At 37.9% G+C, this 23925-nt stretch overlaps 4 protein-coding genes across 4 annotated transcripts; 2 read left to right on the forward strand and 2 right to left on the reverse strand.

Moving 5' to 3' along the window:
• The first annotated feature begins 430 nt into the window (after positions 1–430).
• On the forward strand, positions 431–5237 carry LOC135623212 (transcription factor RF2b-like). The gene is made up of 4 exons (XM_065125926.1): positions 431–1051; positions 3259–3391; positions 4100–4184; positions 4549–5237. Exons 1-4 carry the CDS (start codon positions 501–503, stop codon positions 4905–4907), a joined length of 1128 nt encoding a protein of 375 aa, XP_064981998.1. The 5' UTR covers positions 431–500; the 3' UTR covers positions 4908–5237.
• A 945-nt stretch (positions 5238–6182) lies between these two features.
• On the reverse strand, positions 6183–10399 carry LOC103973954 (tRNA (guanine(26)-N(2))-dimethyltransferase). Its single transcript, XM_018821651.2, has 7 exons — positions 9530–10399; positions 7852–8052; positions 7677–7776; positions 6947–7150; positions 6760–6822; positions 6355–6470; positions 6183–6274 (listed from the first exon to the last, which is right to left on the reverse strand). The coding sequence occupies exons 1-7, from the start codon at positions 10129–10131 to the stop codon at positions 6247–6249; spliced, it is 1314 nt and encodes a 437-aa protein (XP_018677196.2). The 5' UTR covers positions 10132–10399; the 3' UTR covers positions 6183–6246.
• A 719-nt stretch (positions 10400–11118) lies between these two features.
• LOC103973955 (uncharacterized) lies at positions 11119–20007 on the reverse strand. The gene is made up of 9 exons (XM_009388661.3): positions 19787–20007; positions 19631–19693; positions 19486–19541; positions 16841–16934; positions 16593–16653; positions 15095–15176; positions 13610–13665; positions 11732–11795; positions 11119–11527 (listed from the first exon to the last, which is right to left on the reverse strand). The coding sequence occupies exons 1-9, from the start codon at positions 19934–19936 to the stop codon at positions 11467–11469; spliced, it is 687 nt and encodes a 228-aa protein (XP_009386936.2). The 5' UTR covers positions 19937–20007; the 3' UTR covers positions 11119–11466.
• A 2776-nt stretch (positions 20008–22783) lies between these two features.
• LOC103973961 (uncharacterized serine-rich protein C215.13) lies at positions 22784–23640 on the forward strand. Its single transcript, XM_009388667.3, has one exon. It carries the CDS (start codon positions 22934–22936, stop codon positions 23495–23497), a length of 564 nt encoding a protein of 187 aa, XP_009386942.3. The 5' UTR covers positions 22784–22933; the 3' UTR covers positions 23498–23640.
• Positions 23641–23925: the final 285 nt, after the last annotated feature.

Raw genomic sequence — 23925 nt, forward strand, 5'->3', positions numbered from 1 at the left:
TTATTGTTTTTAATAATAATTAGTGTAGATGATATTCAAGACCTTATTATTATTATTAAAGATAAAAATATTTATTGATTAAGTTAGATGATATTTTTAGAAAAAAAATATATATGAATTTTATCATACACAACTTTTTGTAATTGATATAATATATGCATATATATATATATATATATATATTTTATTTTTTTTTTTAATTACTTCATAATCATTTTCTCAATGATCGATCTCTTTGACCACATACCACGGAAAGGTTGCACGGGTGATGGAAGCCGCACCGCCCTTGTAAGATGTTGCTGGAAATATTTCCCATCTTTGATTCTAAAATTTGGTTTCGAAAGCAGCAAAAACGAATTCGAGAAACAAGAAAACACTTTCCAAAACCACAAGATTTGTTTCTAGCAACTCACGTAATGACAAATCCTCTCTCTCTCTCTCTCTCTCTCTCCATCCATCATCGGAGCATTTCTTTTGGTTCGTGCTCATGGGAATGCGGGATGAAGAGGAAGCCGGAGATGCAAGCGAGGGGCCCCGATCCGCCACCCTCTCCCAACCCTATCCCCGACCACCGCAATCTCCCCTCCAATGAGTCCCCGGTAGCACCGGCGCCGCTTCCGGCGGAGGCCGCCGGAGCTCCCCCATCCATGTTCCCCGTTCCCCACCACCGCCGGGCCAGATCTGAACTCGCATTCCGCCTTCCGGACGACCTCGACCTCCGCGGCGCCGTTCCGGTCGACGAGATCGGCTCCGAGGACGACCTCTTCTGCACTTTCATGGACATCGACAAGATCGGGTGCAAGCTCGAGGCGAGCGGATCCGGGTCGGAGGGCGGCGGGGACTGCACGGATCGGACGGCGGAGAGCTCTGGGTGCGCCGAGGAGGCGAAGCCCAGGCATCGACATAGCGTTTCGGTGGACGGGTCGTCAATGACGTCTTCGGCGACGATGAGGACGGAAGGGCTGTCGGGAGAGGTGATGGAAACAAAGAAGGCGATGACGCCGGAGCAGCTTGCGGAGCTGGCCGTCATTGACCCTAAGCGAGCCAAAAGGTGAATCCTCTGCAGTATTATTGGCATTTTGCTTGGTTTAATTTGACCTTAATTGTTGACTCTTTGAACTTCCATCAGCATTCTTGATTCGATTGATATCATGTTGTCTTCTATGAAGTACTACAAAGAAAAGAACTATTACTTTTGAATATTTAGTTGGCATTTGCAGTGAGGCGTAAGGTAGGATTGTGTTTGAAAGTGCTCAGTTCCTTCTCTGCAAAAGTGCAGTTTGTAAGGTGATAAGTGAATCAAGCATTTGAGTGATGGAAAATTCTTCCTTACAATTTGACCATAAAAATGAAAATTTGGGATCTTAGAAATGATTCGAGAGCTCAGGTAGTAGTTCACCATGCCAGAAGTTCTGTTTATGATTGGTTATTGACCTTGTTCGATGTTTAATAGGCACCCTAAAAGCAAATTGGACAAGATTTGAGACGAGTACTTTGTAATCTGATTTAATTTTTCTTTGACCCAAAAGTCATTGAAATGAACTAACAAGTTCAGTTTTTCTTTGACCCAACCCACGATTTGGGTCTCGGTTGTCAATGATATTGCATGGCCATGCATACCTCTTACCTGATGCATAGATCATCTTAAGCCTAGATTCTTTGCTTTCTGTTTATATGATCTTTTAAAGTTTGACCAAAAGTCAAAAGAAACACAATTGTGGGCTGGGCGATGCTAACCAAAAGTTAATTTGGTTTGATAAAAGTAATGAAATAAAATACAGGTGTTGGAGGTATTAGACTCCTTTTACATCGTAAAGATTGTACTAGTTATTGGCTAATAGGATGGTTGGCTTTTGACAAAGGTGGATGATCTAATGGCCCAACCTATTTTTATTAGAATATAGCTTTGTTCTTTACTATAGGCATCCTCCATTACTGGATCATCCAAGATCATGTTTCCTAGAATCAAACGACATTTATTGCTAGAACGTATGTCTTGCAGGATCGAGTTGTTTAGTACAGGCAATATTCTCTCGCAACCCAGATTGTTTGTGTGTGCAGTTCTATATGATTCAACAGATGCACACAACCTTTAGGATTGAATGAGATCTAACCCATATGTAACTCCACTTCTTTTGTGTTTCAGATTTAAACTTGATAACTTTTTCCTATCTTTGCAACGGTTAATGTTGGAATCTCATGTGATTTTGACATTGATTCATGCTGTTTTGACATAAACTTGAGAGTTTATTAATGATAGAGCTGTGTTGTATTATGTTCTTATCGATGTGGCTCTTGCAGAGCTAAATTAAGTTGTGGACCACTTTGTCATTGTCCTACTTTTGTTTTCCCTTTTTGATTATGATTGCAAGACAGCAACACATACCAAAACAAAATGGACATACATACTTAGGGGTGGTCCTTTGCAAAAATTATGAGCAAAATTTTGCTGCCACTACTGGATGCCTCTGACGTAGTCCCTTGCGAAAAATAATGAGCAATGTGTTGCCACTGCAACTGGCTGTCTCTAATTTTTTATGCCTGCCCTTTTTCATTAGATATTCTTCTGCATCTACCCATTCAAGTACTTGCTATATGGGCATGTTTAATTAATAACATAATATTTGCTTATTTAGAATTAATTAAGATAAGAGTTGCATCAGATATGATTGTAAGGGCAAGAAATTAAGAAAAGTCATGCATAATCGATTCTAGAAAGAAGCATTTGCTTTGCTTTTCAAATTATTATAATATATGCTGCATTGTCAGATTATTCAAATAAGCATCCAAGTCGTAATTCGTCTTCTAAGTCTTTAAATCTCAGTTTAATACAAGTTTATAACCTACTGAATTGGCACAATAATGGCATTCATAGCTGTATGTATACCAACATGTATTACTCGGTATAATTATATATAAAAATACAAAATAAAAACGAACGGTACTGTGTCGGTGTTGAGCTATATGTTTTGGTAATGCCACTTGCTTGGACGGTTAAATACCAGTGCACATCGGCAAGTACGATTGAGATTTGAGACCTTGCTTCTAAGTTAGATCATTTGATATCTCTGCGACCGCATACATGAACTTTTTTACCAAAAAATATTCACTTAAAGTTATCAGTTTACCAGTAACACTATTCAGTTCCAACTTTTTAGTCAACATCAGGGAAGCGTCTCATGTAAATCATGGTATTCTTTAATTTTATGTTGCATGGTTTTGGAAATTTCTGTGTAATTTGCTATGCCATCTATGCAGAATTCTAGCTAATCGGCAATCTGCAGCTCGATCCAAAGAAAGAAAGGCTTATTATATATCAGAACTTGAGAGGAAAGTTAAGACCCTCCAAACTGAAGCTACAACTCTCTCTGCACAACTTACTCTACTTCAGGTCTGTACTAATCAGAGTTTTTTGTCTTCATTTGTCTCTAGGTACCCAACTGTGGTTTAGAAAGAGATGTTCAGCCTATATAAAGGAGCATTATAAGTCTCAGAGAAATTAGACTCTGGTGGTAATTGATGAATGAATTAATTTTCCTTTGGTCGAGTGAGAAGTTTCTTTCTCCCCTTTTGAGATCTGTACTAGTAGACAATGACCTTTTTCATCTTGCCACTTTTTTGTCCTTAGCGGTATGATGTGTTCCAGCTGTCCTGTCTGGTAGCAAGTCGATTTTCTATGTTCATATCTTAGGGAAATAAGCTGTTATTTTTTAATTCAAACAACCATCAAACTTGATGGTATTCTATTAGATCATGCCTGAATCTGACCGTCAGATATCTGAACCACTTTTCTGCCCTGCCACAGCTGTATTCTTTCACCTTGATGTTTGACGCTATGGTAGTTATAAAGACTAAGGGTGTTTAAATTTATGCTTTTCATCTCGAGTTGGAGTTTATCACATCAAATCCTTGTTTTGATGACATTCTTGTAAATTATGATGCATAATTGTACTTTAAAAATTATCATTAATATATTTACGGTGACTCCTGAATGTATTATATGCTTCATTACTGATGATCTCACGTTTTGTCCTTGAGAGTTATTTAATTCTGATGCTAGTTGTAAATGTGAACCTTCCCGGTTGCTTTCTTTTTTCAGAGAGACACAGCTGGACTCTCTGCAGAAAACACTGAGCTTAAGCTACAGTTACAAGCAATGGAACTACAAGCACAATTACGTGATGGTGAGCACTTCAATTATTTATTTGCCTTAAATGCAATGGTAGAGTTATCATGTCTTTATTACACAGCAGCTGAAAAGATGATTACTGTCTTTGTTGTCATATCTACTGTAGCACACTATGGTTAGCTTTATACTATGGTTATAGCAGAGGTATCTACTTGTGCTTGCTAGAGTTTGTCACTTACATTGCCTTCTGTAGTAAACCAAGGATATGTCAGTCAAAATGGGCAGTTCTCCTTTGTTTCCTTGGATGAAATTGAGTTGGATGCGTTGAATGAAAGCAACATCAGGAACCATATGCAATTTATTAGCACGTTTTTGAGAATAGTTCATACTTGATGATGAACACTTCTACATTCTTGCAGCGCTGAGTGAGGCACTAAAGCAGGAAGTCCAAAGACTAAAGATTGCGACGGGTGAAGTATCAAAACCTGATGAATCTTGCAACATTGGACAGCATAGCGCACCGTATAGCTCATCGTTCTTCACACTTCCACAGCAACAGCCGATCCACCTTCAAGCAATCCAGTTTCAGCCCCAGTTCCAGCATTTGCAGCCTGGTCTCTTAAACCAACACATGATTAGTCACCCCAATGACCTTCCCCAAGTGATGCAGCAACATCCTCTTGGAAGGCTTCAGGGATTGGATATCAACAACGGTGCCCATATGGTGAAATCAGAGAGTTCCACCGTTTCGGTCAGTGAAAGCAGCAGTACCTTCTAACAATTCCAGCCAAAAAGCACCACATTTAAGATATCTATTTAGCCTGACATGATTCTGCTGCATCTAATGCTGTGCTCCATTTTTTTATTCCATTCATTCTACTAATCCGGATTTGTTCGTTCAAAATCCCAGGAGTGTATTATTTATTTTCTTTTGTTCCTTTCGTCAAGCTCTCGGATTTGTGTGTATCACGTCAAATCCCTGCAATGTGTAGCGACGATCTGTTTCCCGTGATGTAATGTTTGAAATGTGTGGGTCAGTCTAACATTGTAAAACGAACAAATTATGTAACTCTCAATAGCTCGAAACTATCGACTGTTTTACGTATAAGGTTTGCAATATTTTCTGATATGGTATGATAAGGGCAGTATTCACCGAGTCGATCTGTCCGGACAGTATACGCCATGTGATACTGTCTCATGTGATACTGTCTCAAGTAGTGATGAGCATCGTTCGGATTGATTCCACAATGTTAACAGCTCCAAATCAACAGCTCAGTGATACTGTCTCTAGTAGGGATGAGCATCGTTCGGATTGATTCCACAATGTTAACAGCTCCAAATCAACAGCTCAGTGATACTGTCTCTAGTAGGGATGAGCATCGTTCGGATTGATTCCACAATGTTAACAGCTCCAAATCAACAGCTCAGTGATACTGTCTCTTGTAGGGATGAGCATCGTTCGGATTGATTCCACAATGTTAACAGCTCCAAATCAACAACTCAATTCCACCCTTGGAACCGAAAACGACAATTTCGATTTGATTCTGATCTAATTAAAAAAAAGCATTAAACATTAATTAAAAATTAAAAAAATTATTCTTAAAAACACAGTTCTAATTTGGAACATATTTCAATTCAATTATCTATAGAACCGAAACAGAAACCACGATTAAGGCTACCATCCAGTACGCTGATATTAACACCCGAAAGAGACCCATATGGCACAATACATATTGATACTGATTCAACACTAGACAATTTCCTATCTATTGTTTTCTTGGATTCTTCTACGTTTTATTTAAAACTTGGTACATACCAGCATATCGGCACTCGGTACATCATCCATCCAAATAGATACAATGCCAATACCGATCCAAGCTCTGACCTTGAACACAAAATTATGAACCTTGTTTCTGCATGCTTTGTGGGAGTCTTGTGTTTGTTTGTGTTACGGTCATCTGGACTAGTGAACATGACCTCTCAATGTTTTTTCAGTTCATTTCACTATTAATTTCAGCTGCAACTTTTAATGCTATAGGTCTTTCGATTGATCTGTTGGCAATGACAAATCTTTGGCTCTTTAAAACAGATACACCTTTCAGGAGAGATTCAATGCATTACATGATCCATTTTGTTGTATGAGGCCTGGCATAAAAAATGTATCGAATTGTTTGAGACTGCTCAGAATGGGGTGGTCTCCACTTTCCAGCAGCAAATTAGTCTACCTTCTGTTGCTCGTGCTGCATCGAAGTCTGCGAGCAAACTGAATACATTCAGTGATCGGGCAATTCGTCTTGATTGCATTGGGCGCGATATGGGACCTCGAAGCCACATAACCTTCCTGCTTATCCAACATTCAAGATTAGGAAAACTATCATGAGTGAGAAGAACAACCTGAACGAAAACGTGGAACATCAAACAGTTTTATACAACTCAAACCCAAAACAAAACAAGCGTTGTTCACAGACCCACAGACAAAACATATTGTCAAAGCCTGATAAGCTGAGAAAAGCAGGCAGGTGAAGTAGTGAAACCACCAGGGGATATTGAGTGAAAAAAGGAAGTGACTTTATCTCCCCAACCACGATAATTGAACTATATAAATTGCACGACTGGACTAAGTCACATACCTCTTGTAGTGTGTTAATCAGGGTACTAAGAGGAGGAGAATTCATTTTCCCTCGGCTAGCAATCTGTAAATCCATGGTGGAAGAGTACGAGTGGAAAATATAAAAACCGAAAGCTTATAAAAGCAGAAGGCACTTTTCTTAGATCAATGAAGAGGAGGAGAATAAAAATGTTAATATTATTCTAGACCTCGTCAAGTTTGATGTATCCAGGAGGTAGTCGAGGGTCCCCTTCCTCTATCATTTGGTTTAGAAGTTTCTCCAAATCAACCTCGTTCCGGTTAGTGCATGCCCATCCCCACTCCGTAGCTAATTGTAACATGTCAGTCACATGAGTTACATCATGGAGAGGACCAGTCCAGAGAGGGCCTGAGACAACAACAGATTTGGAAATCTGAAGAAAGAAAAGAAGAGCACATCAGAGGCTAATTCGTTAATGAATTCGAAACTAAAACCTTCCTTGACCACAAAATAAAAAGGTTAATATCAAGCGAGAACAAAGCCCCTCTAAGAACCATCTGTTTCAGCATTCAACTTTTTGATCTCGTACACACTGTGGACAGATCACAAAATGGATTCAAAAAGTTGACATAAATCATCCTAAAGACCTTGATAATGGCTTATAGACTCACTCGATATGAGCAATTGAATGGTTATCAGTCATATCAAAACTCAATCACTGGCTTTAAAACAAAGTTCACCGAATATGACCAACTGAATGGTATCTTGAAAACAAAGATATTTACGTATTCTATCAAGAAAATTAAAAGCAAGGTCGCTCATTTTTGGGTTTATATATACACAAATAATTAACTATTAACTTATATGAACTAGTTTTTGTTGCAACTTATTCTCCTTCCAAATTACATGCAATGTTGTATAGATTTACTATAATATTTTCTGATGACAGAATTGTGTACCTCGCCTTTTCTGCATGCACATGAAATTTGGCCAAGTTCTTCCCAAGAAAATGTTTGAGAATTTCCGCAACCATGGCAGTAGCTTAAGAAACCATATCGGCTGCTAGATATCAAGCATATCATACATTAGAATCCAAAATTCAGAAGAGAAAGTAACTTCAATACAATATTTCACCTTTTTTCATGGAGCTGTCCGCGATCCACTTGCAACATTACTCGGAATACAGGTCCATGATATGAATAAAAAGAGAAAAGTGGTGATATATGATAGCCCAAAGCAGCTGCTTCCCGTAAAGCACCACCTATAAGCATCCGTAAACCAACCTCATTCGAAAATGGCATTGGGCGAACATATGCTCCGTATGAAGCCAAAGAACTAGAGGCAAAATAATATTACATATCACAGGAGATCCCGACATAGCAATCAAGGTATCATCAATGAATTGTCAAGTCAGTACATTGTATAACAATTAAAAGATGGCTACCAATAAACTTACTTATCTCAAAATGATTTGCAGAAAAAGAAAGGGGATTTCCTTATTGTTCAACATTCATGAATAGAATAATATATACATCATGGGCCACATAAGCAAAGGTGGATCTCTGTTAGTTTCTTTTGTTAGTAATATTGATTAAATTCATTCAAAATAGTTGATAAATTTAGGGCATACTTGGTGTAAAAAACTGAAAATATAAGGTAATTGCATGGACAAATCTGATGACACTGCGATTAGTAAAGGAAATTCAATTGAATTGTCAGAGGCCTTGAAATAGCCTAAGGTAATGATAATGCATCCACATACATGCAAATATAAACTTAAAAAGCCACAAATATTAGGTCAAACTATGAGGTGCTAAAACCATAAAAATTAGTTGTTTGCTATTATGTCAAGGATCATATTTTGCAGATATTTGAAAGAAAAAAAATCACAAATTGATTACTAATGTATGTTCTCATCAAAAGATATCTGTCACCAATTATATGTTATAGGTTTTTTTACCCAAATCTCACACTCACTCACTTATACAAGCATCACAAAGAAGTGGTAAACAGTGAGGTAAAAGTACAACAGCATAATGGTTCTTCACAAAAGGGAAAAGAATACAAACTGGCCATAACATAATTCACAATCAAGTTTAAAATATTATATCAAGTCTAGCAAACTTAGTCAACTTAACATCTAAATAAATTATCTCTTAGGACATTCAAACAACTGAGGGCATTTCCACATTTTTAACAAAGCAAACCATGCTAGCATATTCATGAACACCAACATCTGAAGAACACCACACAAAGCATGTACAACAAATTCTTATCATACGTAACCAGGGTCTAAAGTAGCACATTCATGAACACCAACATCTAAAGAACACCACACAAAGCATGTACAACAAATTCTTATCATACGTAACCGGGGTCTAAAGAAAAATGAATAAACCTAAACGTGGTTCAACTATAAAATAGCAAAAGCCAACCATGTAATGGAACAGACAACATGCTCTTTGGTATCAAACTCAATGTCACACACATAACTAAGTGGAACATTTGCATTTACTCTTTTCTGGGAAGAAAAAAATCAGTTTCCTAAACTTTCAAGGAAAAAAAAGTTCTTCTCTTTTCAAGGAAAAGAAACAAAGTAAAGTGCAGATGATTTCTAACTCAAACATATTAAATTAAATACCACATGCATGTCGGTAAAAAATTTCGGTGATTGTCTACCATTTTCTGCAAATGGTAATAAACTCAAACAAAACAACAGGTATGCAGGTCTCCAAACAATAACGTACACAAACAGATCAAAGGTTGTGAGGAAGCAAAAGAAGATCGACTGGTGGTAACACATTCTACTTACCAATGAGGGCGATGCCCTCCCGACGAGTACCCATCGGTGGAGGTGACGTACAGCAATCCTCCCTTCCTGATAGTGGCAATTGCCAGTCTCATGAAGGAGGAGTCGCTCCCGAAGCAATCGACGTCCACGAGATCGAAGAACTCCTTGCGGAGGTAGTTCTCCGCGAGCACCCTGTTGGCGTCGAGGTGGGTGACGACCCAGCTGCGGTCGCCCTGGGGCGAGACCCGGGGGTGGCCGGAGAGGTTGGAGAGGATGAGGGGGCGGCAGCCCTCGGAGGCGTCGTTGGCCCAGACGAAGGCGGCACCGGCCTGGGCGAGGTAGCGGAGGGAGCGGACGCCGCAGCCGCACATGGCGTCGAGGACACGGAGGCCGCCGCCAGGAGGGAGAGAGCGCCTATGGAGGGCGGCAGAGAGGACGCCGAGGTCGCGGCCGACGGCGCTCTCACGGCGGAAGAAGGAGTCGCCCGTCTCGAACTCGACGCCGCGCTCAGCCTCCAAGGTGTTGGCGAGGGCCGTCGGCCGACGGGGCGCGATTGGTGCTCTTCTAGGCCTGGGGGAGAGGGGAAGAGGGGAACAAAGGGAGAAGGCGGGGATGGCCGCCATGGCGGGAGAGGAGACACGAGGTTGCAATGGAGATGGAGGGGCCGATGGATGAGGGTGGCTTTGTGGTAAATAGGTATCATTTCCAGTCTTCCAGATGATCGCAACCGTCAGTTGCTGATTGGACAAAATCGACGGTCACGATCGTTAGGAAGCAAGAACAGGGCAACACCCCACATCCGACGGGGCGCGATTGGTGCTCTTCTAGGCCTGGGGGAGAGGGGAAGAGGGGAACAAAGGAAGAAGGTGGGGATGGGCCGCCATGGCGGGAGAGGAGACACGAGGTTGCAATGGACTGATGATGGAGGAGCCGATGCATGAGGGTGGCTTTGTGGTAAATAGGTGTCATGCCCATTCTTCCAGATGATCGCAACAGTCAGTTGCTGATTGGACAAAATCGACGGTCACGATCGTTAGGAAGCAAGAACAGGGCAACACCCCACATCCGACGGCTACAATCGGCTGGAATTCGGTTGCAATGTGAGCCGGACTCGAGCCATAATGAACCTGATTAGAATGAGAACAAAGTTGGGTCGAAGTAATTTGACTTGTAGCGCATGCTTAATTGGAACCCAATCCGACACACCGATATGTCAAGAGTTAGATCTGACTCGTTGACCCGATCCATCATCGTAACTGGGTAAGATCCGATTGATCCGAAATGATGGATCGATTTGATTGATCAAATATATATATATATATATATATATATAGGAAAATTTTCGATGTGGTACAAATTGAAATCAGTAATCCTTTGTCGTTATAAAAGTGATATTGATTGATAGAAGAGAACTTTGGCAATGTGGTTAATACAATATTCACTCGTCGAAAAGGATAGTCAACCTCACACCAAGACATGGTTACATTAAATTGCACATGCTCTTGTATAGCGACGGAACAATATCGTAATCATAATGTCATATACTCGTGTCCTCATGCTAGATATTTCTAAGCTTAAATAGAAAAATAGCTCCTAAAAATTGGTCCAGGTTCCACAATGTTCATCTCCTTACTTGCTAATCATAAGTTGGACGACCTCACATCATTACTTTCTACAATTAAAATGCTTCGAGTTACTCAGCAATTGTAATGTCACATTTTTACATATTTAGAGATTGGTTTTCTGCAAAAATAACTTGTGTCATTAACTATTGATCCAAAAGTAATACCAAAATGACAGCAAGCAATCACTGCAATCTCCATTATGGTTGTGCCTCTCACCAGGACGGCAATACTTCCAACAGGAAATCCTACCTCTTGGTTTTCTGGTGTGCTGCTATATATAGTATCCGAGTGTTGATCAAAAAGGAAACATTGGCATCAACCTACACAAGCATATCATTCAACCTTTGCTACTCCTCCAGGCATACTGGTTTCTGCAACATTCTCCCTCACGAACCTGGAAATGTACTACTTCAGATATGCATACCATTAATTGAAAATTTATCAGGCACGCAGGAGAATGTGAAAAAGTGCTGCTTAATCTGCTATATAAATAGCACTCCTCAATCCATTTTTTTTCCCTTGATAGATAAAGTAAAACAAGAGAGGAAATTGTATCATGCAAGGACAAAATACTAGAATAAGAAAAAGGGAACATAACCTTGTTAGTTTCTCTTTAGATGATTGCAAAACATAAATTGCCAGAATAAAGGAGACAGCTAGACCTGCAGTCACATATCCACAAACATGACCAAGTCAGAACTACAATTTAATGTTCTTTATAAACCTTGCAGCATTTACAGTACTTCTAAATCTAATTTCTGAGTAATATTTGATAGCCCAGTTACAATTTATGCTTATTTCTACTTTAAAATGTAAATTTAACATATCATACACACACATGATTTTTTTAAGAGGGTACACCTGGGTTTCATAACAAGGTTACTCCTTTGTGATCCAGGTGATCATGTTTGAGTCGCAAAAAAGAGTATGCTGGCAAAGGTAAGGCTGAGTAGATTAACATTCTCCAAATCTCACATTGGTATGAGCCTTGTGTACTGGACTACCCTTTTTATTTACATATAGTTTGTTGTGAATATAATAAGCTACTTAACTGTTTGAGGAACTTAGTTGCTATAGCTCGGTAAAAGGTGAAACATTTAAACTTATAAGAGTATGAACAAGATATCTGGAATACATTAAAGCATTCAGGGGAAAAAATAAAAGTAATGTAGTTTACTACGTTATCAGGGGACAAAATAATACTTGTAAGATGAAGGGACAAAGACAAAGGATAGCCATAAGACATAGTGCTCATGAAATGAAATAGCAGAGAAAGAAAGACAAAATAAGAAAGCACAATTTGGTTCACTAGTCAATTTCACGAGTTGACAATTACAATTTCTATTTAAAGAACAAAACTATAGCTTTCAGTTGTATATCTTATATATATTTGACATGAAAAACAACAGAAAGTTTACAAATATCCAGATATTATACCTTAAACTTTACTATTGAAAAGGAGAATTGCCACAAAACAGTTGGGCTATACACCACCTTACGAGGAGTTAGGTGCAAGTGGGACAACAACCCAAATGGCATTCCTTTGATTTTATTTTCAAGGAAACCACAAATGACCAATTATACATAATAAATTTCCAATAGGCTTCTATGTTACAATAGGATTACTCTAGAATTATTTATTGACAAATTTGTCCTTGATTTGCTAGCTATTTGGGGGAGTTTGAGTCCTTTTTGAATCTATCTGGTACCTAAGAGTCCTAATGTGGTTATAATTGAGGTTGGCCAATTCTTTTATCTATTAAGCATCATATTTTGAGAGTTTGAAAGGCCTCTTTTGATAAAATTTTGTGAAGTGGCAGGATTAGTTTATCTCTGACAGCTCTTATTGAAGGTTTCGATACCATACCTGGTGACTTAATATTTGGTTTATGATTTAATACTAGTGATAACTTATTTAAATAATTGAGGTCAAGTGTCTTTACGAACCAGACAAACTAACAAAAACTAATCATAAAGTAAATTTTAAAAAAATAGGGCACGACTAGGAATTAAACAAATAAGGCACTTCCTAATAAACAAATAGGCAGTGTATTTAGCTGACACAATGTCTTGAGAATTTATTCTTGTTTTTAATAATTTTTTGAGTACTTCAAGATATATTTCTGAGTATAAATATAAAGATTCAATAAAATAAATAAATTATACACATCAGTAGGTGAATTTGAAATTTCCATATGTGATATATGTATCCATCATTTGAATATATAACTGTATATGTGTTTATGTAGTGCTCCAAGTGGAGCATCAAGCAAGCATCCCCAGGCATATTTACAACCCAAATGTTAGCCCAGTAACCTAAGATGTGAACCATAATAATGCCAGATAATGATCCTACAACTATGGTGTAAGCCATGACAATGCTAGATGAAACAATACCTATCAAAGTATTAAATTAACTGTCAGAAATTAGTAGCTCCACTCATTTACCAGGAAACAAATCAATGATAAATTTTACCTGATCCAAACAATACATAGAAACCCCCTGCAACATCTATCTCTGACTGCTCCTCCCTGTCATGAAATTTATCGTTCAATTTTGACAGAGATCCAGAAAAAGGTTCAACGTACAAGACATTGGGAGTGTATTTACAGAAGATATAATAGCACCCAGAAAGGTAATAGACATTGTTACAGAGAATAATGACTTCAATTTGATACCCTAATGAATTTGAAAACCTATGCATTAATTGGGACAATTTGTTACAGAGAAACTGTAACTTGTAATGAATTTGAAAACCTACCCTTCGTTGAAGAAAAGAACAAGCACTCTAATGATATATTTGAAGGAGTGAAAAAAATTAAAGAGCCAAAAGGAAAAGTAAAACTACGGTTGAAAACCATTATAATGAAAATCTAGTTGACGCCCTTTCATCCTGCTTCCCATTATGAACCACAGTTATATTAACAGTGCAGGCTGCAGGCACACAGATGATAACAAGTGCAGGATGATAACAGCACTTAAAGATAAGCGATCCTGTGGATTACTTCTAAATCAAAGCATATTAACCAATACTAGTAAGTAAATAAATCTCTTAGGTGGATTACCAGAAGGTAGAGGCTTCTATAAAACTACGGTCCTACCTTTATTTGTAATATAGATCCTATCTTTTATTGTAAGTAAAAGGCTTGGCAAGTAATTTTACGATGAGTAAATAAGGTTACCATTACATCTTTCAGTTGAAAGGATAACATGGACAGAGAAGGGGAGAATACAATGGCAAGAAATCTAGTAAACATTGTTTGCTTTTGTGGCTATAGATCTACCAACTATGAAGTATAGGCACACAGATCTAGATCAAGAAAAGTTTTACCCAAGATAAATATAGAACAAAATAAACAGTGGCACTGTTATTCAACAAGTAAAAAAACAAAGATGAAATTTACTGGAAGCCTTTCACAGCAGACGCAAAACCAGCTTATTGATGGATTGAGAAGCAGCTCAAACTATAAAAGAACTTTGAAAGACATTATTTAGTCAAATTCACCAATTAACTCTAATTGTAACTATCAATTTGTCAGCTACTATATGGCCAGAACAATTTGAAAAAAACAACCCTCTTCCTGAATTCAAGGCTCTGTCATGAAAAGAAATCAGTAAGCCCCATTATCCCCAAGAATGGCTCCATTCAACCACTTAATCTTGAGTAGATACGACAATAAAGAAATAATAGAATATGGAAACTGTGACTCCAACAGGCAGGAGACCAATTTACAGGTGCGGAAAATTAAATGCTCTCATAAAATTCTCTTTAAATTTAGATTAATACTGGAGAGGAAAATGCAGGGTTGCAGTAAAGCAAAAATTTTATTCTACTATATTTTACTAGCCTTCCACTAATTTAACTAGGTAATTAACATTATGAAAACTGTTATATATCATGTTATAAGAGAAAAATGAAAAACTAATGATAAAGGCAAATAATAAGCTCATTATACATACCATGTGTATCTCACAAGCACATACTTTGGCCAATTTTGGGGATCCCAAAAATGCTTGCGTATGTCTGGATGAACCTCAATATCTGTTCAGACAAAAGAAAAATTCTAACAACTGTTCAAGTCAATACACAAGAATAAATGTTGAGCCAAAAAAGGAAAAGATCATGCGAGAAGCTTGATGTAGAAGAAGGAACAAGAGCCTTGAGAATGCAGTAACCCAATACTTGGTGGAATTTCCAATTTCTTTTGTTGGCTCAGTCACATAACAGAGAAAGTAGGGTGGGGAAGGGGCAATAAAACCTGTTGTGCAAGCTCTAAATTTGGTGCATAAAAAGAATTAGATTGACATTTTCATACTAAAGAATAAGTTGCGTTCTTACTTCCATCCATCTCCACAGGTAATTAATGGAAGAATCGAAAACCTAAATGACATATAAGTTCTAGCACATGATACTTATTTTTATTTGGTGTTACAAATAAACAATGGTTAAACTTATAGATTTCTTATAAGATGAGGTAAAAAGCACGTAACTTTTTCGGATGGAGAAGATAGGCACTGGTTCATGTATTTCATTAAAACATCCAAGAAGAAACCACATTTAATAGGCACATATGATTTCAACCAAAAACTCTGCAGATCTGAAGAATTTGAAGTGTCGCCAGTCTAGTGGATCAGATACTCTCCCAAAACTAAAATATTTCAAACTATATAAGGCTCTTTTCACCCAAAAAACACTATTGATCCTTATAGAACTTTTATACTAAAAACTACAAATCCCCTCCCCTTGCATGAACAGATTTGTAAAAGCAACATTAGATTGCTAATAATGCCTTTAAGATTCAAATATCTTCATTTGAGTGAAACTGTAAAGAAAAGGAAATTTTTAACAGATTTTGATGCTATTACATATTCTCTCTGCTTGAACGGTACTCTGAATGCTGTTTGCAAAACCAATTCAGCACAAACAGCCTCCAATCTCTTTGCTTTCTATGTACCTTCGATTGAATCAGAGATGTATGGACTTTTCCTATTATTGCAATAATCAGAATTGCATGATTATTGCAATTTTTGTGAATAATGAATGAAGATTGAATAAAAAGGAAAACCGAGTGTCTGAGGCTCTTGTCAGTGTGGGTCTAAGAGGGTCAACGTATGCAGCCTTGCCTCTAATACCTCTAATAATGTTTTTGTGGCTGTAACATTTCAGGTTCAAAATGGCAAAAACTGCACTTAATGTGGCTCTACGAATGAATCAAATCCTTTCAGTTCTAAGCATTCACCAGAAAAAAACATTTTATCTTTAAGTCAAATTGAGTAAACAGGCATACTTAAGCCATAATGGTTTCAATCTAATTTATCAGATGTATTTAAAAAATTTAGCAACAATTTAATTGTACCAAATCCATAAATAATTCAGCTGAAGAGGAGGTTAACAATACAAAAAATATTAAACATGCAACAAACAGAGGAACTAAAAGAAGGTGATGATGTTTCATACAGTGATGAGGCATATCTATAACTTTAGCTGTGACACCATGTAAATCATTTCCAGAGTACCTCTGCAGAGAAACAAGATAATTTTTTATTCCTTCTGTTGCACATAATAAACTCAAACTGTGATGTTTATCATTTTTATTACAATACATCTGGAACAACAAATGAACTGAGTAGCAAAAAATAAGAAATATCTAACTGAAACAGCCACAACAGGAAAAAGGATAATGTTGCATGTAATCTTTTTCTTACCAAATGGAAATCAATTAGTGGGACTTCAGAGCTTTTCCTGTTTATAACGTAAAGCCATGGAACATAGAACTTTTCATGGCCAACTTGAAAAGATCTGCAAATAGATTATCCAAATCGATCAAGTGAGGAAAAAAATGGAAAAATAATAGCATAAAATGGAAGTGACAACATCTAACATTTTCAGAAAAATTAAATAAACTACTTGAGGCTAAAGGAGAGGAAAAAAAAGCTAGAACAAAATGAAGACAACCTATTCTTGTTATCATCAATGTAATGGTTTCATCCTCTTTGTATGCAATTGTAGAATTAACACAATGAAAGCAACACTCATAACTCATCATTGATTAATGCCATGTCATAAAAAAGGTGCTAAAAGGTCATCCAAATTATAGTTTGTCAGGGCATTTCCTGAAGAGGAGAGGCAAAGCTCCTTTTGCTTTATTTTCATTCTTTCCTTTCTCATCTCGCATATTCTTCTTTTCCTCTTTCACTCATTCTTTCCACATTCTTCTCTATGTTTTCTTATCCTCAGATACTTACATATATGACAACAACTCTAGCCAAAGTGTGAGAGAGAGAGAGAGACAACACTCAAAAGTATTCTACCAGTCACAATGACAGTTCACCAAACTAGGTTTTGAGTTGTCCAAGTCAAAAAAGAATATAAAAAGATGGCAGATTATGCCATCATCTAGCTTCTGATAAAAGTCAAGTAGTGATCGGTCCAGTAACATTCTCACAAAAAAAAAAAAAAGTTAAGTTAGATCATGATCTTTTGGGTTAATGAGCATGAGGTAGGTTTTGATCCATTTCCATGGTATAAATTAGGCAACTCAAACACATGCTCTAATCTTGCAGTTCCTTAAAGTTGTAAGACAATCTTATTTGTGTGATGGTTTCTCATGTAGCTTCTCTCGCTTCTTTCAGTTCACAAGAAGAAAGCCTGGGATAGTCCAAATATTATAGCCTCACAGCTTCCTCTTTTATAGTTGACAGAACTTGCTCTAACTGAAATTTAGAAAGCAGAAAGTGAAAAGAGTTGTAACTCAGACTATAGAAAATCCTATCTTCAATTATGTTAGATTTGATGTTCCATCTACAATATAATAGTTTTTCCATGAGGTTGATCATTCTCATAATGAAAACCTTAATTTTCATCTTAAATAACCATGTTCCAAAGTCTTCCAAATTGCAACTGAGATTATAGAAAATCTTCCTTCCATGATAAGTTGATCATAAATGAAACCTTACTTTCATCTTCAATAGCTATGTTCCAAGTCTTCCGACCTCTTTCAAAATGACATTGCAGTGGATACATGAATGGCATGTAAAACAGCATCAATTACACTATATGCCACATGGTATCCAGGAACTTGCTGATTTGAAATGGTGACAGACCACACACCCTGAATACCAAGTAAGGTGTCAGCATATGACATTCTACAATATGCATCAGCACATTTCTCCTTAGACTTACAGTACACAATTCATCTTAGATACTTGATGGACCAAATAGTGACAATTTTATATTTTTCAACTACCATCTTAGTTGCTCATTTTAAAAGTAACTAGGGGTAGAGACTTGTGAGTTGCCATGCTTCTTTTAGATTAGACCACAGTTTCATAAAAGAGGCCCAAGTTTCCAGCCATCTATTTCAGCACATGATTTATCAGTTAGGGGCCTTAAAAAAGACCAGAAATGAAGAAGATAACTATACAAGCAAACATTAAGTCAAGACTAGACATTCTTGCATGTCTTCTTGCATGCAGTTGTTCACTTGCGTCAACTCAGTTTCTGTTGTTACACTTCAACACACCCTTACTGTGTAATAATGTCTTCACATTACATTGTTAAATGATCCTACAAGTACCCCTCATCTCTATGATTATGAAGTTCAGAAGCTTCTGTCGTCAAAACCTAAATTATAGCCAATTCACTATTAGCTGGTTCTTCTTCCTACTAACAGCAGGCAAAGAGAAATGCACTAGTGAAAAATCATGACACAAAGACTGTCTATTGGTGGAACATATGACATCTCCTTGTTTTGTTTCAAACCCACTATTCTAAAGAAATCTCATTCTTGTTCAAACACAATGCTTCATTGCACAAGAGGGAGCCAATACCTTTTCGACACTGTCATTACATGTCGTGCAAGCCAAAAGACCTGCCCATTTGTTCGCACCGCTTGGACAGTTTTGGCACTCATTGGCAAGCCTTGATGATGCGCAGCAAGGCAATCCTTGACCCAGACTCTCTTTTGGACCAAAAAGTAATACGATCTCAGTTTCAAATACTTCTGTTGGCTAACCTGATGTTCAGATTCAAGATACATTGACAACAATGCATTCCATCTGCCCCAAAAGACCTATAACGATCTTGTAAAAAGTAATTAAAATTTCTATTCCGAGGTCAAGATGCAAGGGATGCATCTCATGCTGTAACGCCCTCTCTCTCCATTCCTTTGCCTGAGCGTTGGTCAAGGTACTACCATTCCCACCCACAGGTTGATTCTCAAATCAATTCATTGTCTTTATCAAAATTATATCTTCCTAAGCATCCAATTGACCTGAATATCCTACAAGCCTAAAACATCATCACAGACAGAAGCATAATTACGAAAGGGAAGGATCAGAAACCAACTGACATCTTATACGGATCAGCACCCGTGAAACCAGTAGGCTTCGAAATCGGAATCAACACCTGCAAGATCAAAAAGTAAAATCGGAAACCTACTAAAGATAAAAAAAAATACTCCAAGGAAAAGAGTTTAGCAAAATTGACGACTATACCTCCCTATTAACCGCAAAAATGGGGCAGTGGCGGCCGATAACATCGTACCAGCTGGTTCTCGACTGCAAATTTCTCACACAAAGCAATAGTAATCAAATCCAACTCTACCACAAAGAACAATAAAGCTAGGGTTTTCGGGTGTCGACAGCACTCACCGCATGGTACTGCCCCGCCTTGCTCATAGGGACGATGTCCCCCGGCCTGTAAGCGAGCGAGATCGAGGGAAGGAAGCAGATCCAAAAGGAGATGAAGGAGACCCGAAGACCGAACCCACGGGAGGAAGAGGCGATCCGATCTCGGGCCATGGCCTGTAACCGAAACCCTCGACCTTTTCTTTAGGCTGCGATATAAAACGCCCGATCCCAAAGGCGGTGCACGGACCCTCTAAACCTTTACTCCCTCTTTTTCTTCATTAAAAACGTATTTATTATTATTATTATTATTATTATTATTATTATTATTATTATTATTATTATTATTATTATTATTTAGCAATGGTAATGAAGACAAGATTCATGGCTAACATCTTTATTTTATATTATTTTTTAAAATATTTTTTAATTTTCTTCATATAATTTTTCTTGATATAGTCTTCCACATTGGACGGATTATCAAAATTTGATCACATCTTAATGCTTGATTGCTTTTGTCATGAAATAAATCTTTTTATCGGATTGATATTTAAAATTTTTGTTTAAATAATTTACCATATTAGACTCGATAAAGACTTGTCGATACGTTTGATTAGCTCCATTATAATTTTGTGAATCCTTCGTTTCCGATCTTCATAACAATATCAGAGTTTTTAATTAATATTTGTGTAATGTTCTTCCCTCTTATTAGCTTATATCATATACTCGGATACAATTATCATGCGTAAGACTAATAAATCTAATCTGGATTGCATATCAAAGAATATGTTTAGAGTTTAATGTGAATTGATTCCCTATATTTTCTATCTTTTGCTATTCAAAGAAAGCACATGAAGTTTGACCATGCCGGTCTTTTGTAGTTTAATCGATAAAGATTTTAATAGAACATTATCAAAAAAGAAAAGAAAATACTGATGGAATGAATACCCGATAGATTCAAAAATTATCACAGGATCGATCCTATTAGAGATTATCTGAATCCAATTTAATTTAAATGGATCATACAAAACCATTCGTCTACTTCCATATTGGATATCACTATTGTCTGTCATTTTGGTTGTAGATTCATGTTACTTGATAGATCCTTTGTGATGACATAGAAGATGCTTCTTGACATGTATGTACAAGAAACAAGGCTTTCTTTCTGTTCACAAAGGCTACTATTTGCAAAAGAGGCATGAAATGTGATGTGATGGCCTACCCTTCAATTCGTTCTCGACAGTGGTGTGATCGTATGATCTCTATAGAACTGCTGCAATTCTTTTATTCCATGAAGCAATGCAGCTTGCTTTCAGGTCAACTGGAGATGGCAGACAAACTCTTTTGTTAGCTTGTAGGTTTTGGGAAACTCAACTCTCAAGCAATCAAATATGCCAAAATTGAGATGATTTACAAGTTGTGACGTTTGAATAAAGAATTCTCTAGTCAATGAATCCATTTCAGCCAAAAAAATCATCTGCTTAGAGTGTGATGTTCATCAAGTTTGTATCTTCAAAGAGCAAATGCAGTGATCTTTATCTCCATAGCACTTTTAAGTATCTCTCTCTTATAGTCAAACAATTAATAAGGTTATATTTAGCCTGACATGGATCAAAGAATTAAAGAGTCATCAAGGCCTAATAAAAAACTAAAGATGACACATTCTCCCCAAAGGACAAAACTATATCGGGCCCATCCGATAATTTCACACATTGGTTGAAGATTTGGAGAGCCAAAATCTAATAAAAAGTCAAAGGTGACTCTTCTTCGCCCATAGTAGCCTTTTGGAGCTTATGGAATGACCAATGTTATATCTATATATTTTATTCTGATAATATATATTTTTTTTTTTCTATACAGAATTTGGCTTTCATTTGAAACAACAACACCATTTTTGAGAACCATATAAAATTCTACCAAACAACTCCAATCCACAGCTTTCAGATGCTCATTTCTTGGAACAAAAAAATTGCAGAGTAGAAACAATTCTGAGATATTTTGCTCCAAGTTTTACCAATACACATCAAATGTACTACATCACATATCATTTCTAAGCTTCCTAGCAAATGATATATGACATAATATTGATACATCTGTTTTGGAAATTGTGCTGAAAAGATAATCGTGAATTATCAAAAAGAAACAGGAAGAGAAGTAAAGTCTACGACTTCCTCATGACTCCAATGCATCACATTGATTGTGGGGATAGTAAAGTGACAACATCATGAAATTGGCATGGTTGCATCACACTTATTTTTCACTAGAAAGTTAGCCATGCCATCGAGAAACTTGATGTTGGTCATCAAATTATGTTAAGAGTCATAACGAAGCTATACCAATAATTTCAACTTTTGGATTTCATTTGATCCATTGAATTTAATCCTCTAGATTCTTCTTCTTAGTTGCTGATGAGATTAATTGTACGCTAATGATCCATCCCTTTCTTCCCTCGATGCACTAGTGATAGGAAAGAAGAAAGATAGATAGATTTGTCATTTCATTTTCATGTTACATCGAACAACTATACCTAAATCTCTACATCTTTGGCAGTTCTCAACCGTAGGATTGGAAAGAATGTGGCCAATGAAAGGGACTTTGGAGTTACTGGATGTGGTAAAAGAACAGGATCATCTCCACCTCCAATAAACACATAAGTTAATTTAATGATGGTATTACCTCATTCTATCATGGAAGAATCATTAGTATAAGGCTGCATATTTCAGCTACTATCAGTAGATTTGAGTGCAAGATGAGATGATATAGCTTCATGAGAGCCACATGCATGGTCTCACAACAGAATCAATCATCTCCTTCACCTCATTGATTCCACCCAACACCAAACCTAATCCTCAGGAGGACTCCCAGTCAATCAATCACTTGTAATCAAGCTCAAACATGCAGCGTCAGTAAACATCAAAGAACTGTGGTAGAATTCTCACCAGGGAGGCAACATGATACCTTTCACAATAAGTTCTGCAAAGCCTATAATTATAGCGTGACGCTTCTCACTTTATAGTTTAATGCGGCGTCCAAAGCAGCTCAGATCACCACATCCTTCTTTAGCGTGACCCACCAATTCCTGCCTTCTTTTGGTGTCTGGAGGTACTGGTTTCTGCTCACCTCACCACATCCTTCTCTCTCTTCTCTTTGTCTTCCTCAGCACGGGCAAAGATGCTCTCCAGCAGCTCAGATCTCCCCAAGAGCTCCCTGCAGATAAAGGAGGATGACAAGTTCTATGGCAGGTTGCTCTCCAAGGAGAGCTCAGCGGCCAACCGTTCCTTGAGAGCCTACTACGGAGTGGCCACTGTGGCTGTGCCTTTCGTGTGGGAGTCTCAGCCCGGGACACCCAAGCACAGCAGCTCCGCCGCTGCCATGCCTCCCCTCACACCTCCCCCCTCCTACTTGTACAGCCCCAGGAGCACGAGCTCCACCAAGAACCCCAAATCCGGCGGCTTCATCCGCACCATGCTCCCCATGCTCAGCCTGAGGAAGGCCAAGGCGCCCATGGCGTCATCATCATCCTCTTCCTCGTCCGTCTCCTTGTCCTCCTCGTCGGTGTCGTCGTCCCCTTCGTCGTCCGCGTCTGGGCGGTCCAGACACAGCAGAAGGCCATCGAGCCCGCAGTCGTCGTACTTGTGGTCGAGGGCCGATGACGAGGGGTCCGACGACGGGTCCCCGACGACGATCTTGTGCTTCGGTACGCGACACAGGGTTGCCGGCCGGCCATGCCCATGAAGAAGGCGCTGCTGCATGTCATGTGTGTGGTAGGGAGGCTCATCATCTTCCAAACAAGAGAGAGAATGATGTGTGATAGAACAAAGGTGAAATGGTAATTTACTCTTCTGAAAATAAACGTGAGATTAATAGTTTGTATTTGATCAACTCTCTCTCTCTCTCTCTCTCTCTCTCTATCTCTCTCTCACAATCCAATTTTCCAAGTTTCGGCGTCTCTTGAAGGAGAAAATACGGGAGAGGATGCGATGATGAAGTCACGACTTGATGGAGGAATAATTTCTCTTAGTCAAACAAAAAAAAGGGTCAATATCTTCTTTCAGTCTGTTCTTGCCAAGACTGTGGTGCAATGCATCTAGTAAAAGAAAAAGCTCATAATGAATTCGAGTGTTCATCACTAGTTTAGCAAATTTGAAGCGAAAACATACCCT

The sequence above is a fragment of the Musa acuminata genome, chromosome BXJ2-9 (genome assembly GCF_036884655.1).
Source record: "Musa acuminata AAA Group cultivar baxijiao chromosome BXJ2-9, Cavendish_Baxijiao_AAA, whole genome shotgun sequence".
Classification (NCBI taxonomy): domain Eukaryota; kingdom Viridiplantae; phylum Streptophyta; class Magnoliopsida; order Zingiberales; family Musaceae; genus Musa; species Musa acuminata.